The sequence below is a fragment of the Balaenoptera borealis genome, assembly GCF_965194805.1.
Source record: "Balaenoptera borealis genome assembly, chromosome: 10".
Lineage (NCBI taxonomy): Eukaryota > Metazoa > Chordata > Mammalia > Artiodactyla > Balaenopteridae > Balaenoptera > Balaenoptera borealis.
In genome coordinates this window covers 11,794,733-11,810,250 of record NC_138874.1, presented here as the reverse complement: position 1 = coordinate 11,810,250, position 15,518 = coordinate 11,794,733, and the positions used below count along the sequence as shown (strand labels likewise).

The window sequence follows — 15,518 nt, the reverse complement described above, 5'->3', positions numbered from 1 at the left end:
TTGGGGGAAAGTTTTCTGAGTTTCAATGTTAGAATTTCCTTCCAGCAAACATATTAAACGTCTGCTGTGTGCTGGGAAGCGTGTTAGAGCGCTGGGATACGCAGATGGATATGGCAGTCTGTGTATCCTCGCGTGGTCCTTGACGGCCAGGCTAGGGATTTGGATCTTGTTGACAAGTTTTAAAAAGGAGCTTGATGTACTATCTTGGCAACACTTTCCAACCAGCCACTGAAGTCAGGGCCTCCTCCTCACTCCCCCTCTGCCTTCCCTCCTTCTGCTTCCTTCGTGTAGTAATGAGATTACTGTTCTCTTAGGTACCCAGTCTCAAAGGTCTTGAAGATGTGGTCTTCTCTGTGACAGAGACCTTCAGTGGTAATTCACTCCCCTGAGCCCTGTTGTCCCCACTCATCACCTGCAGTACTGCAGCAGCATCCTACCTGGGGGCCTTGCATCCAGCCTCGCTCCCCTAACCAGTGAGCCTTCTAAAACGCAAATCAGACCCGCCTCACTTCAGTGGTCAATTCCTTTTCCTCGTGAACTTCCTTGCCCTTCCGTATTTAACCTCACTTTTTCTCCAGCCAGACTGAATTCCTTCAAGCTCCCTTAACGCCACCCTCCTGACTTTTGGCCTTTGTGTATATTCTTTCCTCCGTCCCCACCCTGGCTTTTATCCCCTCCTCACAGTTGCTGCTTCTTCATTCTCAGGCTCCCAGAGCTCCCTTCCCTTATCCTCTTGTACCACGTAAAGTGTGTCACAGTGTCCTGCACCTCCCTTATCATGCCCACACTGAGTCATACTTTATTATTATCTGCGTCTTTATGTGTCCTTGGTCTGCCTTTTCTGCTAGTTAAGTTCAGGAACTATACTGTTTCATTCTTGGTTGTGTTCATCCACAGCACTGAACAAAGTACTTGACCCATGGTAGACATTCAGTAAATACAATACATACCTAAGTAAAGTTTCTTAACATGTTCCTAATATGTATGTTAATAGGTAAGAGATATTAGCAATTATTATTTTATTGTGAACATTTTTAAGTGAAAAGGGAATTTAAAAGTGGATAAATGCCATGAATCCTTCTTTGAGTCTTATGCTATAAAAGAGGCAGACGACTCAGCTGTTTAACTTCTGGTTATATATCTTGAGAAACTCCCACAGGTATGCACAAGGAAATTAAGGTTATTCACTCTTAAGTATTGTTTGTAATAGTGAAAAACTGGAAACAACCCCAATATCCATTAATAGGGGAATAGGTGCCTAAACTATTGTATATTCATATAGTGGAAATCTGTACAGTACTTAAGATGAATAAACTCCAGCTGTATGTTTCAACATGAGTAAGTCTCAGGCATAATACTGGGCAGAAAAAGCAGTTGCAGAAGGATAATCACATTGTGTAAATTTATAAAACCACATAAAACAGTACTATTCAGGGACTTCCCTGGTGGCGCAGCGGTTAAGAATCCGCCTGCCAACACAGGGGACACGGGTTTGAGCCCTGGTCCGGGAAGATCCCACATGCCGCGGAGCAACTAGGCCTGTGCTCCACGACTACTGAGCCTGCGCTCTAGAGCCCGCGAGCCACAACTACTGAAGCCCACGTGCCACAACTACTGAAGCCTGTGTGCCTAGAGCCCGTGCTCCACAACAAGAGAAGCCACCGCAATGAGAAGCCCGCGCACCACAACGAAGAGTAGCCCCCGCTCGCCACAACTAGAGAAAGCCCGCACGCAGCAACCAAGACCCAACGCAGCCAAAATAAATAAATAAATAAGTTAATTAATTAAAAAAAAAAAGAAAATGGTGGTGATGGATCAAGTACTTAAAAAAAAGAACAATAATACTATTCAAATGCACAAAAAGACTGAAAGTATAGACAGGGGAAGCATACAAACCAACTGAAGCACAGCGGCTCTGAAGAGGAGGGGATGGGATTAGATACGATGCGCCTAGGACTTTAACAGACCCGAAGCAGATATGGTAAAAATTTCGCATCTGTTAGATATTGATAGTAAGTGCATGGGTATATGCTATTCTCTCTAATCGTAGTATAGTTTAAGTATTTCATAATTTTAACTTATTAAAATTAAAAATAAAGGTTAGGGAGAAATCTGTGAGCTGCTAAAATCCTTTTTTTTCTTTCTTTTTTCTGGTAAGCCATATTTTTCAAATAGCAGACTTATAGGTAATTCACTCTCTTCCTTAGTTTTTTCAGTATTTTGTGGGTTTAAAAATTCAAAACTGGCAAATGCAACCTTAGACCCTGACCCCATTGATAAGTACGTAGAGCTCATATAATAAGAAATAGTCAGTCCCGTTTGAGTCTGTTCAGATCATATCCTGAGCATCCCATTTGATTATAGGCACCATGTTTTAAAGAGCTTCCCCAGGTGGGCGGCCGGCCAGGAAGGCGGGGGAGGAGACGGCACATCTGAGCCGACAGAGAAGAGAAGTGAACACAGAAAGGGGCGGGGAGCGCAGGGCTGTCCTCGGTGCTGGCAGGACCTTCCAGCAGGGGAGGGAGGAACTGTGTTTCAGGGGGTTTTCAGAACAACCAGAAGTAGGGGGGACCTCTCGGCTGAATGCTCCAGGGATGAAGACCTATCTGGTCTCGGAGTCAACAACTTGCCAGCACTCGGAGCTGAGCCGGTGGTCCACGGCGCAGTGGACTCAGCTGCGGCTGTTCTGCTCCCTGCCCTCCAGGAATTCAGGCAGACCGCAGGGGTGACTGTATGGACGTCTACAAACCTGTGGCCGGCCCTGTCCCCCCGTTATATTACGTCTTCAGCGGAATGCCGGACTCTCCAGCAGTCTAGAGAAGTGGTTCAGACCGAGGGCTCCAGCCAGGCCATCTCGTTGGGCTTGGGGTCTGCCACTTGCTGACCAAGACCGACCTGCCAGCGCCTCCCACCGTGACGCGTCACAGAGATGCTGTCTCGGTGCCTCGGGCTGGTGTGGGCTTGCACGAGTGAGGCCCCCCCGGGGCTCAGAGCCTGCGTGCCGCTTCACAGGCACTCACGGTCCTAGCCTGACAGCAGAGGAAGCGGTGGCTTTGCTGGAAGCCGGGCAGCCTCCCGGCAGCACCGCCCTCCCCATCCCCGGCCCCGGGCGTTTGGGAAACGGGGCTCTGAGCCGTAGTCATACTGGAAAAGGACTGAGCGCGTTACTTTTTAAATCCTGCAGTTCTTTGAAGGATTACTATCAGTGATATTATTCATATGTTTTTTAGATACTTTAATACATTTCGTTGACTTAAAATGACAGAGGAAAGAGTCTGGTTTTTGTTTTGTTTTGTTTTGATACACCTCCCCAAATGGTTTTCAGGAATTCTAAAATTAGATGTTTAATAACAGAAGTAAAAACATTTGGGAATGGGAGAGGACTTGGAGGAAGGATAAAACTTGAAATCACAGAATTTTAAGTGTGGAAGCAATGTTATTAATAACTATTATTATTTTAAACTCTTATTTTTAATTCTTGATAATTATTTATGAAACTGTAGGATAGAGGCACATTCAGTGAGTTAATTGTTATCATATGTGGTGTAAAAATCAAAAAAAGCATGCTTCAAGAATGGATGTCTCCTCTTACTCCATTTTGAAGTCTTAGAAGTAGTTTCCTTGTTGTTCTTTGGATTCACTTTCTCTCTAGTGGTATCTTTTCTTTTTCTTTTTACGTGATTTCTGTGCAGTGCTTTCTGAAGTACAGCATTTATGGTATCTTGTGAGCCTTTGATTTACGATGAAAGAATACATAGTCCTTTTTTTCCCCCCCCCAAGGTTTCTAATTGCATCTTTTTTGATGGAGTCAAAAGCACGGTAGACGTGCTCTATCTCCCTTTCTTGTTCACTGATTGCTGAAGGTAGGCGGCGTCCGGCTTGGAATTAACGGTCAGTGACTTGACTGTGCTCTGTGTTATTCAGTAAACTGTAGCCGCCATAGATACCGGTTCCTCCCCAGATTCCTGGCTTCTTATCTCTGTGTGTCTGTCTCTGTGCATCGGGTGCGTGCACCTGTCTTTGAACCACTGTACGAAGGCCTGTCACTGTTAATGATTAACACCTACTGCCAGGAATTCAGATTTTCCATTATTAAATGGCCTGTGCCGAGCAATTAAACACGTAGTACTTGAGGAGTGATCTCAGCGACCAAAAGAATGTTTTTGTGTGCTTCATAATTTCAAAGTATCCAAAGGGCTTCTAATACCCCAGACTTTTTTTTTTTTTTTTTAACACACTTTTGACTTTTAAAATTCATTCAGAAGGAAGAGTACTTTGGCTGCTTTCTCTCATGATATTTTTTTCTCTTATGAAGTCTTGGGCGAGTGATTTTTTTTTTTTTTTTTTTTAATTTATAAAGTCATTGCAAGGGGATTCACATTTTGGTTTGGGACCTGGAATTTAAAATGGTTTCTTATGCAATTGCTGTAGCAGTAACACAAAAAGCCTAAGTGAATTTACTGCCTTTATCTCTTCCTCATGCCATTTCATTTCACAATAGCTAATTGGATTGTTATCTACACGACTGAAAAGTAATATCTTAACAAAAGGGCAGATGGTAATGAGTTAGAAATTAGAAGCTGACTGGAAATGAGCCTCTGTCCCCAAATACACTACAGTAAAATCTCCAATTTGGACAAACTGGTTGAAGAAAGCCACCAGTTAAATAATGGATTCCAGAATTTTTTTTAACAGGTAACATTTTCTTTTTTTTTTTTTCAAGTAATAAATAGTCATTTATATCTGGCACAATGTAGTGAAGAAATACTGTTCTCCTCTATAAAAATCAGCTGATATTTATTAGCAGAAGTAATTTGAATATCAGTTGGTCTTAAGAAAATCATTTCTCCTGCCATTTTGTTTATGAAGTTTGTTTAGAAAAAATAAAGAATGTTTCAGAGGTGAATTTCGGTCCACTTTGGTAGAATTACTGTAAGTTCAGAATTGGTTTGATCTGAATCAAGAATCTTTATTTTTAGGGCTCTCCTTTTCTTCTTGATACTATCATATTTGTCTGTGGGAGGGTGGCCCTCTGCGTTTATTTTCCTTTATGACTCCAGTCCCATGGCCCAGCTCTCGTTCCTTCCATGAGCCTCTGTCTTGCACTGTTTCTTCACACATCAGTACTTTTGAGGTGGCCTCTGGAAAGCGGCCTGCTTGTATGAAGTGTGACATGTTCACACCATACTCATAGCTCTCAAAGCTCACAGCCCAAAGCTGCACCTGAGAAGGCGGAGCTTCTCACAAAGTTTTTGGCATTAGGATATCCTAAGATTAAGTTTGTCTGGAGCAGTGGAACCAAAAGTTTGCAGATGCCTTGCTTTCTATGGGAGTGCTTGATTTATGGCAGGCTAGTCTGGAAGAGAAAGCAGGTCAGCACGGAAAGGAATATTTATGTCTCTGGTAAAGGACGGAACACTTTACAGAAATGGAGTAAGAATGCGGATGTAGATTAAGAACAATAGGGGCTTCCCTGGTGGCGCAGTGGTTGAGAATCTGCCTGCCAATGCAGGGGACACGGGTTCGAGCCCTGGTCTGAGAAGACCCCACATGCCGCGGAGCAACTGGGCCCGTGAGCCACAACTACTGAGCCTGCGCGTCTGGAGCCTGTGCTCCGCAACAAGAGAGGCCGCGATAGTGAGAGGCCCGCGCATCGCGATGAAGAGTGGCCCCCGCTTGCCGCAACTAGAGAAAGCCCTCGCACAGAAACAAAGACCCAACACAGCCAAAAATAAATAATAAATAAATTTAAAAAAAAAAAGAACAATAGAGTTCTCAGTTTTACTACTGAATAAATTTTCTCTACTAGGAATAAATGTATTCTTCATAGATTTTCTGTTTCTTACAAGTTCAGTCATTCTAAAACCAAAACCGAGAGGAAGTTACATTTTAATCAGTCAGTATCACGACAGAGGGACTTTTGTTAGCTAATTCATGATATCTGTGCATAAAGTGACAGTTTCCATCCATCCATGGGATCCTGATAAGTTCTCTGTGTACTGACTATATTTTCCAGTGGCTTATCATTTTAGCGATGTTGCGTGTTCATTTCTGATGGGCCTTCACCTGACCCCTGCCACGTTCGCTTTGTTTTTCCGCTTAACCTCTCCACCACGGTGTGTTAATTCCCTAAGCAAATTCTTAAATACCCTAAGGAAAAACATCGGAACCGCCACAGTCTTTGCTGACGAGAAGAACTATCCTTTAATTAGTCAAGCTTTCCCTTTTGGCTTTCATTTTATTTTATTTATTTTTAAATTTATTTATTTTTTAAAATTTATTCTTGGCTGTGTTGGGTCTTCGTTGCTGTGCGAGGGATTTCTCTAGTTGCAGCGAGCGGGGGCCACTCTTCATCGCTGTGCGCGGGCCTCTCACTGTCGCGGCCTCTCTTGCTGCGGAGCACAGGCTCCAGACGCGCAGGCTCAGTAGTTGTGGCTCACGGGCTCTAGAGCTCAGGCTCAGTAGCTGTGGCTCACGGGCCCAGTTGCCCCGCGGCATGTGGGATCTTCCCAGATCAGGGCTCGAACCCGTGTCCCCTGCATTGGCAGGCAGATTCTCAACCACTGTGCCGGTAGGGAAGCCCTTGGCTTTCATTTTAAATGGGACTTTCACATCGATACTTGGTCTCTGTGTTTTGATGTACATCTTATGTGTCAGGTGATTGTACAGGCCACAGACGATAACAAAGTGTGATGACTCTTTTCGGGCCGTAAAACCAGAAGGGCCACAGACCTATGGGACCTGGGGCCCACGGCTTGACGCTCTTCACACCTGACGCTGTGGCCAGGTGTCCTGTGTGCGTCCCTGTGGATGGGGTGTAGCCTGCGCGTGTCACAGCATGAGCCCGCTGTGCCTCAGCCTCAGGGGATGCTTATCTGCCTTCTTTTGAGTTGGGCTTGGAAAAAGGTGGGTAAAAGTTTCATAAAGAACCTTCCCTGAAGAAGGGCAAATCTGAGAAACCACATGGTAAGGCTCAAAACCTGCCACTTAATGATGCTCGTGGCCCCTAATAAAACAGGAGCCATCAATTAAATAAGACAATCTGCCCCCCCCGCCCCGCCCCCCTAAAAAAAAACCCCCAAAACCATGAAACAAAAAAAACCCTAGAGGGACCGGAGGGAGAGTCCCGGATGTGCTGCGGTCCAGCGCGGCCCATCCTGGCTGCAGGGGGCGCTGTCCGGGGGACCTGCAGGGGGCGGGCGGTGCAGCTGCGCGCGCAGGACGCGGCAGCCCCAGGTGACGGTGGCGCTGTCCCCTGCGGCAGGAGCTGCGGTCCCGGGAGGAGGAGCTGACGCGGGCCGCCCTGCAGCAGAAGTCGCAGGAGGAACTGCTCAGGCGGCGCGAACAGCAGCTGGCGGCGCGGGAGATCGACGTGCTGGAGCGCGAGCTCAACATCCTCATCTTCCAGCTGAGCCAGGAGCGGCCCAACGTCAAGAAGAGGAAGGGCAAGTTTAAGAGGAGCCGCCTGAAGCTCAAAGACGGGCGTCGGATCAGCTTACCTTCAGGTACGACCTTGTCCCCACGTTCCCTAAGACTCGGGTGGTCATCCCTCCCGCCCGCTTCTTTGTTTCATCAGAACTGGGCGAGTGAGATTTTAAAGCATCGAACGAATGAGGTCTTCATCTCTTGCTTCAGTTCGTGGTCGTAGTAATGACCTAATGAGTTTTCACGGGTGAAACGGCCTAGGGAGGGCGTGCACCGCAGGCCACTGGGTGCTGCGAATCCCACCCCAAGCGTCCTCTCCTGTTAGTGGAGACATTGATATACTCCTTTGGAAATCAAAGCAGAATTAATTCCTCTTTAGATGATTGCACTGAACCGGCATCACTCGGCATGGTGAAAATCCAGCACAGAACTATCTTACGCAAAACGTGTAAATCATTAAGAAACATGAAAACAATGAAGAAGTGATTTCTTTCACCCTACCCATGGCAAACTTCTTGTCTCTAATCGTAATAGCAAGAAAAGTGGAATAAATTAAAAGGTACAAATGCAAGGTCAATTAGCAGCAAGAGCTGATTATTTATCTATGTATTTAACGTTATGCAACAGTTAGGATTTCATTTTATTTGGGGGAAAAAAAAGTCAAATTGAACATTTAACTTAAAACAATCTTAGTACCTAATTTTTTAACCAGATCAATGTTTTGAACCTAAAGAACAGAGGTATATTTTAAAATTGTAATTTAAGCCAACTTTTCATTAGTCATCATAACTGTTTGGCTACAATTACCTTTTAAAATCTGAACATACTTAGGTTTTGTCACTAAGTTTGTTGCTTCCACAAGGATCGCAGGGCTGTGATCTGGGGCACTAAGGTTGCTATTCACACCCTCAGCAAAGTGTATCTAGTGCCTCGGTTACACGCCCACTTTCATTTGAGGGTTCAAAATCGTTGAGGTATGAGAACGAACCAGTAATTCTAGGGAAGCTTTTAAAAATATTTTTAAACCATTGTGACAATAACATAGAAGGAATACGTGTTAGGAGAAACTAAACAGAATACAAAAGAGCAAACATATGTTAGTTCACGAAATTAAGTTCTTTGATGTTATGTGTTATACTTTGCTTAAGGGGACACCAGATGTCCGCCTGTGTTTTGCAGTTCTTTCTAACAGGAAAGGACGGTGACAGAACTAAGAGCTGGCTGCACCTGTATAGAATGTGCAGTAAGGTCTATATATCTGTTTCTACCTCTCTCTGTGTCTCTCTCTATATGTATTACATCTTAGAGTGTTCCTCATGGATTCTAGTGTTTTCCTGAGATGTTTGGTAATGGTGTGGAAATTTGATTTAAATAACAGTAACAACAGTTTTGTTTTATACAAAGTATGTATAAATTGTCTTGTAAAAATACTTACTGCAAAATCCTAGAAGCCTTGCAGCGTACTGTGATCTTTTAGGTTATGGCAGAAGTCCTCAATTGATCAGAAAATTGCTGGAATGGGGTAGTCAGGAGTACACAGTGTACATTATTGATTACGTGTTTTGATGAAGTGAGAAGAGGCAATGGGTCCTTAATTCATTTTACCTTCGCCCCCTCTGGGAACGAAAAAGGTACTTTTCCAGGTTCTTTTCTAATATTTGCTTTTAGCCAAAGTGTAACTTGAAGGACCATTCACTGGACTGTCTGATATATCAGACATAATTTAGAATATTTTCTTTATGACGAGGCTTCTGCTTTCAATATAGACGATAGAAAAATTCAGAGAGGCACTCAGTGTGAGTTTTCTTCTCCAGTCCTGAGCTGTATCAGCATTCTTCTGTCTGCACTGTGACTGTGTTACCATAATTAATATTTATGGATTTCCTTGCAAAACTTTGGATGGGGGAGCTAATTAGAAATTGATGGAAAATAAACTTGGGAGAAACAATGAAATCATTCCAGTGATTCCGTAATCTTCATGGGAGAGTGATTAAATAAAATATCTCAGGATTCCCGAGGTTCTTCTTCTCAAATGTTGCTTGGCTATACCCTGCATTTATTCAGCGCAAATTGAATATATTTTACTATTTTTGCTAGATTTATATTATTCCTGGATTGTACTATTTGCCTTTTCTATTTCTGAGAATAGAGGGGTCCTTTTAGGTACACATTACTTTACCTTGTGCCGCTTAATAAAAGATTCTAGTTAAAACATAACCCATAAAATCTACTAATCCTGATCCATTTTGAAGGAATGAACTGCAGCTTCTATAATTTAGGGTGGCAGTTACCTCTTCTGCCCACAAGATGGTGCTACATTGTTGTGGCACTGGTACCATTAGGGAAACTATTTTTCTCATTCGAATCCCCCAGCTCTACACGCCCCTCTCCACACACACACATACACACCCAGGGGTTACTTGCCCAACATCCCAAAGTAGGACACACACCCAAAGATCCAAAGAAAAGAATGATAACTATAAAAATAATTATTTTTCTCCTTCAGGAATCTTGCTCAGTAGAGAAAGCAATTATTTGTACCTTAAGTTCATGGGAGTTAGCTGATTCTGATATTATCATCTGTTAGAAAATTCTTTGAGGTAGCAGATTTTAGTACTATTTAATGGTACATTTTTAAGGAAGAAACGGCTGATAGGTGATAGATTGAAGGGTGGTGATACTTTCCTTTCGGCATACCAAATTACTTGAACCCCTTTTGCAGGATTTTTTCCATGTGTAACTAGCTTAAAGAATTTCTCAGAAACATATTTGAGACTCCTACAAACTGGTTCTTAATATTTATGCCTGTGGATCTTTCAAAAATTTGTTATTAAATGTGAATAATTATCTAATTATTGTAATTTTGTCCTTCAGAATCACTGGTGGTAGCTTTGAATCTTATGGCTATTTATAGCTATGGTGACTTACTGCCAGAAAACTCAAATGTAATTATTCCTGCTGGCAGTCCTGCATAGCTACCAAATAAGGAAGATAAATGCTTATAAAATGAGACAGCATAATCTAAGAGTTTGTAAATTATATTTGTGCATTCTTGGAATTTGTAGAACGAACAAGAACGATCATGGCAGATATTTTTATATTGTTACCACTTTGTATCACTCCCACTGTATTATGTTTATTGTGAACCAAAGTTGTGTTTTTAGAACATACAAAACAGGTCAAAGAGGTTTTGAAGCTTTCAGAAGTCGGCGTGTCTCTAAAGCCGTGGTATTCTCACTTCAGCCATTTCAGAAGTGCCAGAGTCCTGCCCAGCATGCGTGAGTGTGAGTGAGTGTGTGTACGCCCATAGGGAGAGAAGGCGAAAGCTCCACCAGGACTCTTCAAAGAATACTGCAACTTCTACTGTAAAAATGATGATTCCCACTGAGCCGCGTCAGTGGCCTTAATGAAACATAAATATTGACAGGGGAAATACAAGTACAGGTTCACTCAAAAGCCTGTGGCCCACATGATAACCTGCCGTGAGCAGATACCTTGAGAACACGTCTAGCAAGCAGTCCAGAGAAAAACTGGACATTGGCCAGGGCCCCCTAACAGTTCAGCCTAAGTTTTCCTAAATGTGTAACTAGGACAGAATCAACCTTTCCCCATTTCATAGGGACAAGGATGTTTATCATAAAGAATATTTTGTTTATGTTTAAAGCACAGAGCGCCTTTTTTTCCCCTTGGGTGAAAGTATTTAGATTTTTTTCAGAAGACCAAAATCACTCCAAATCTTAGGGATTGTTGAAGTCCAGTCTTGTGCCTTTGTAACTCGCCCTTGGCCTTAAAACCTTCCGTGCTGTTTCCCTGACCTGTGCCTGGCATCTCTTCTCCCATCACTTGTTCCCCATGGTTTGCCATTCAGATGCCGCGGCCTGATTCTGTGTTCGGGTGCTGAGGCCTGCAAGAGCAGCCTGCCTTCTGCCCTGGGCTGGGGGCTCATCCACAGTGTGCGGACAGACCACAGGGCCAGTTGAACCTTTATAACGCACTTCAGTCTAAATTGTTTCATATCTTTGGATAAGAATACTTCTTTCTTTTCCTACCTACTCCCCCTCCCCGCAGTTCAGTTAGTCGTCTGCCCTGATGATCTGCTTTCTTGCATTCATTCCTTCCTTTCCTTAACCGCTCTGCCCAGTCAAGTCTTTCTTGCTCACGTAGATGGTAGATGGACAAAGCCTCCCATCTGGCATGTCGTTTCCATTTGCTTTGTCTTCACAACATGATCACTGCCCCTGTGTTACTTGTAATCTTTTTTCTTAATTGGAGTATAGTTGCTTTACAATGTTGTGTTAGTTTCTGCTATACAGCAAAGTGAATCAGATATACATATACATATATCCCCTCTTTTTTGGATTTCCTTCCATTTAGGTCACCGCAGAGCATTGAATAGAGTTTCCTGTGCTATACAGTAGATTCTCATTAGTTATCTATTTTACACATAGTATCAATAGTGTATATATGTCAATCCCCATCTCTCAATTCATCCCACCACCCCTCCCTTGGTACCCATACATTTGTTTTCTATGTCTGTGTCTCTATTTCTGCTCTGCAAATAAGATCATCTATACCATTTTTTTAGATTCCACATATATGGGCAGATACCCAGAGAAAACCATAATTCAAAAAGACACATGCACCCCAATGTTCATTGCAGCACTATCTACAATAGCCAGGACATGGAAACAACCTAAGCGTCCCTCAACAGAGGAATGGATAAAGAAGATGTGGCACATGTATATACAATGGAATATTACTCAGCCATAAAAAAGAACGAAATTGGGTCATTTGCAGAGATTTATAGAGATGTGGATGGACCTAGAGTCTGTCGTAGAGAGTGAAGTAAGTCAGAAAGAGAAAAACAAATATCGTATACTAACGCATATATGTTACTTGTAATCTTAAACAGAGAAGACGTTCATTCAGCACCTTTTGAGATTTGCTAAGCACCTTTCCTGTGCAAGGCCCTGTGCACGTTTGGGGTTGTCACAGTGATGGCAGCTGACTCCTTCCCCCCAACGTAGAGAGCTGACATTGTACTGGGGGCAGCCTTAAGCTAATAATTAAACAAATGCTTATTTTTTTGCTGTAATTATTAACTACTGTGAAGGAAAAGTCATATGACTGATTAGTAGAGAGATGTCTCCTGGTCTAAGGAGATCACAGACAGCTTCCTCACAAAGAAACATTTAAATGGAGACTCGAAGTAGGAATTTACCAAACACGAGGGGAACAGGCAGGGAACACCTGCGAAGAAACTTGATTTCTTCCAGGAACTGAAAAAAGACCAGTGTGGCTTGACTCTGCCCCCTGGGCCAAATCCAGCCTCCCGCCTGTTTTGTATAGCTCACAAGCTAAGAACATTTAAATACTAGAAAAAACGATTTTCTGACACATGAACATTGCAGGAAAGGTAAACTGCAGCGTCCATAATAGAGTCGCATTGGAACACACGCATTTATGTGTTCGTGGGAATGCTTTCTCGCTCCATCAGACCGTATGGCTCGTAGAAACTAAAATATTTACTGTGTGGCACTTCTTAGGAAAAGTTTGCTGACCCCTGGTGTAGACCACGGCGAGTGATGGGAAAGCAGGGCACAATGAGGCTAGGGTGGCACAAGGAGCCCAGACTCTGATTTGCAGGGGACTGGAGAGGCTGTTATGATTTTGACCTGTAACTTTAAGAAGGATGAAAAGCCTTTGAGGGATTTTAAGCAGGGGAATGATAGTCAGCCATGCATTTTTAAGAAGACATCTGCCTGCTGTGAGGTAGACCAGAGGGGCCAAACAGAGATGCTGAAAGATCGATCAAGGGATTGTAGCAGCCTCGGCATGAAATGATGGTGGCAGTGGAAATAGAACAGAAAGCATCACCAGTGTGTGTTGAGCATTTATTATGTCCTGAGCCCTGTACTTAAGTATTTTCTGTACTTATTTATATTTAATTTTTCCTAACTGTCCTATGAAATAGGAATAATTATCTTTTCCATTTTTGTCAATGAAGGTGCTGTGACTTAAAAGAGATTAAGTTACTTTCCCAAAATTCATATGGCTAGTAAGTGATAAGCTGGGATTCGTTCACATCTGGAGTTTGCTGATTCCAGAACCTAGAATATAAATTTCTCAACTATAACTCTAAGAAGAATATATAACAGAGTTTTACAAGATATTTTGTGTTTGACTGGATATGGAGGGTCAGGGAGAACACAATATCAAGAAAAGTTTCAAATTTCTAGCATGAGTAGTTGGATAGATGTCTTGCCTACCAAATTCAAACTCCTCATTTCAAATACCAGGTGGTTCTTTAAAGTTCTTTAATTTTCAAAAAGGCAAATTATAGCTGTCTTGCATATGTGAAATGAACATGTGTCAATGATTTTATTCAACTTATTAATTAACGAGGGAACCCGTTAAAATTGGTTCACATGAGAATTTGAGGAGCTAAGTGTTCATGGTCAACTTAGTAAAGAAATGTTAGGATTAGATTGCTAGGCTAAACACAAACCCAATACAGCAATAAATCATCACCTTCGGGATTTTCTTTTACACCAGACAGCAGCTATTTGCATCATCACCAGACAAAATCTACAAGTTAACCTCTGCTCCTACTGAGTTGTGAAAATAGCCCAGTCAATAGAAAATCAGTCAGAGGTTAAGCTCGGCACTGCACTGAAAGAACATCCAGTCATTTCTTTTACCTGCTTCTAAGTTTCTGATAATTTTTCTGGCAGTTTACAGGGTTTTCCCAGACACCCTCCTCTTTCCTCTGGTAATATGACTTTTCTTCCGTATATTCCCGTAGTTCTTGGCATATCTCTGGCACGACAGCTACCCTATATTACAGTTAGGTAATAGTAACCATCATTTGTACGTACCTTGACCACAAAACGCTTTCAACTGCAGGCAAGGGGGAGTTTCTCTTGACCCTGGCTGGGTCTGAAAATTAAACCGACAAAGCCAGATCCACAGGGGAAAAGCATAAAAATGTACTTAATGTAAGTTTCTGTGACATGGGAGCCTGCAACAGGAAAGGAAGACCCAAAGAAACAGACCTGAATGTTGAGGAAGGCTGATGAAGAGTGGATGGTCATGTGGAAATGTGACGGGCTAAGCAGTAAACGTTGGGGTAGCGTGTCCGGAGCCCCGCACAACGTCCGCTTTCCGTTCTAATCACCACGGCAACCCTGGGAGGTGTCTGCTATTCTAGCCAACAACCGCAGGGACCGGCGCCGAGAGGCTCGTGACTAGTTTGGGGTCTGTAGTCTGTTAGTGACAGAACCAGGACTCATGTAAACCCAGGGTGTCTCCCATCTCGATTTTGTTTTCCACTCTATCAGACTGAATGAAGGTAACTCCTTCTTCCCGGAAGACCGTGAGTTCTGCAATACGCAGTAATAGTTCATTTCCTTGTGAGCATGCGTCTCTCCCCGTGCCTAATGCGTCATGACTCTGAGTCATTGTTTACGGACATGAGCCCTGAATGGAAGATAAGTAAGAAAGTAGGAACAGACTCTGAGATACACCCATATTCTTACTGTCTGGCAGTTCCTGCTTTGATTGCCATGTGCGAAAGCTGGGGCTACGGAAGTAACTTAAAACCATGGACTCTCAGTTCTCTTTTTTTTTTTTTTCCCATATCTGACAGATTTCCAGCACAAAATAACCGTGCAGGCCTCCCCCAACTTGGACAAACGGAGGAGCCTGAATAGCAGCAGCTTCAGTACGCCGAGCAGCCCCACGGTGATCCCCCGGCTCCGGGCAATACAGCGTGAGCTTTCTCCCCCACGGGGGGCTTCTGGGCGGCTTTCTGTCACTCACGGACTTGGATCCAACTTACGCAGACCTTCATAGCCGGTTCTAACCCTATGATATTTAGGAGGTGTCAGAACTATTTGGAAAGCAAGATTTGGTCTTGTCTTCCTTAGTCTCATTTTCTTGTTCTCACAATAAATGATTTTTAGATGCCACGCAATCGGTGATGTGACCAGGCCACAGAGTAGAAAGTGAAACAGTATCGTGAGACATTTTGTTAAACGCCTGCCTGCAACATTTGCATGACCTAGTTATATCAGTAGCCTCTTTATGGATGC

The 15,518-nt window shown here is 43.2% G+C and overlaps 1 protein-coding gene across 10 annotated transcripts in view; it reads left to right on the top strand.

Moving 5' to 3' along the window:
- The window catches only part of MAP3K21 (mitogen-activated protein kinase kinase kinase 21), a 134,098-nt gene that overhangs the window by 25,170 nt on the left and 93,410 nt on the right, over positions 1-15,518 (top strand). For 9 of the 10 annotated variants that reach the window (XR_014249062.1, XR_014249063.1, XR_014249064.1 and 6 more), the window contains exons 5-6: positions 7,265-7,505; positions 15,074-15,196. Coding sequence is in view for 6 of the 10 variants with exons in the window: in XM_082407584.1 (XP_082263710.1) it covers positions 7,265-7,505; positions 15,074-15,196 (364 nt within the window). In the remaining 4 variants the exon portion in view is untranslated. The remainder of the gene's footprint in view (positions 1-7,264; positions 7,506-15,073; positions 15,197-15,518) is intronic. The other variant, XM_082407585.1, reaches the window with a different exon arrangement.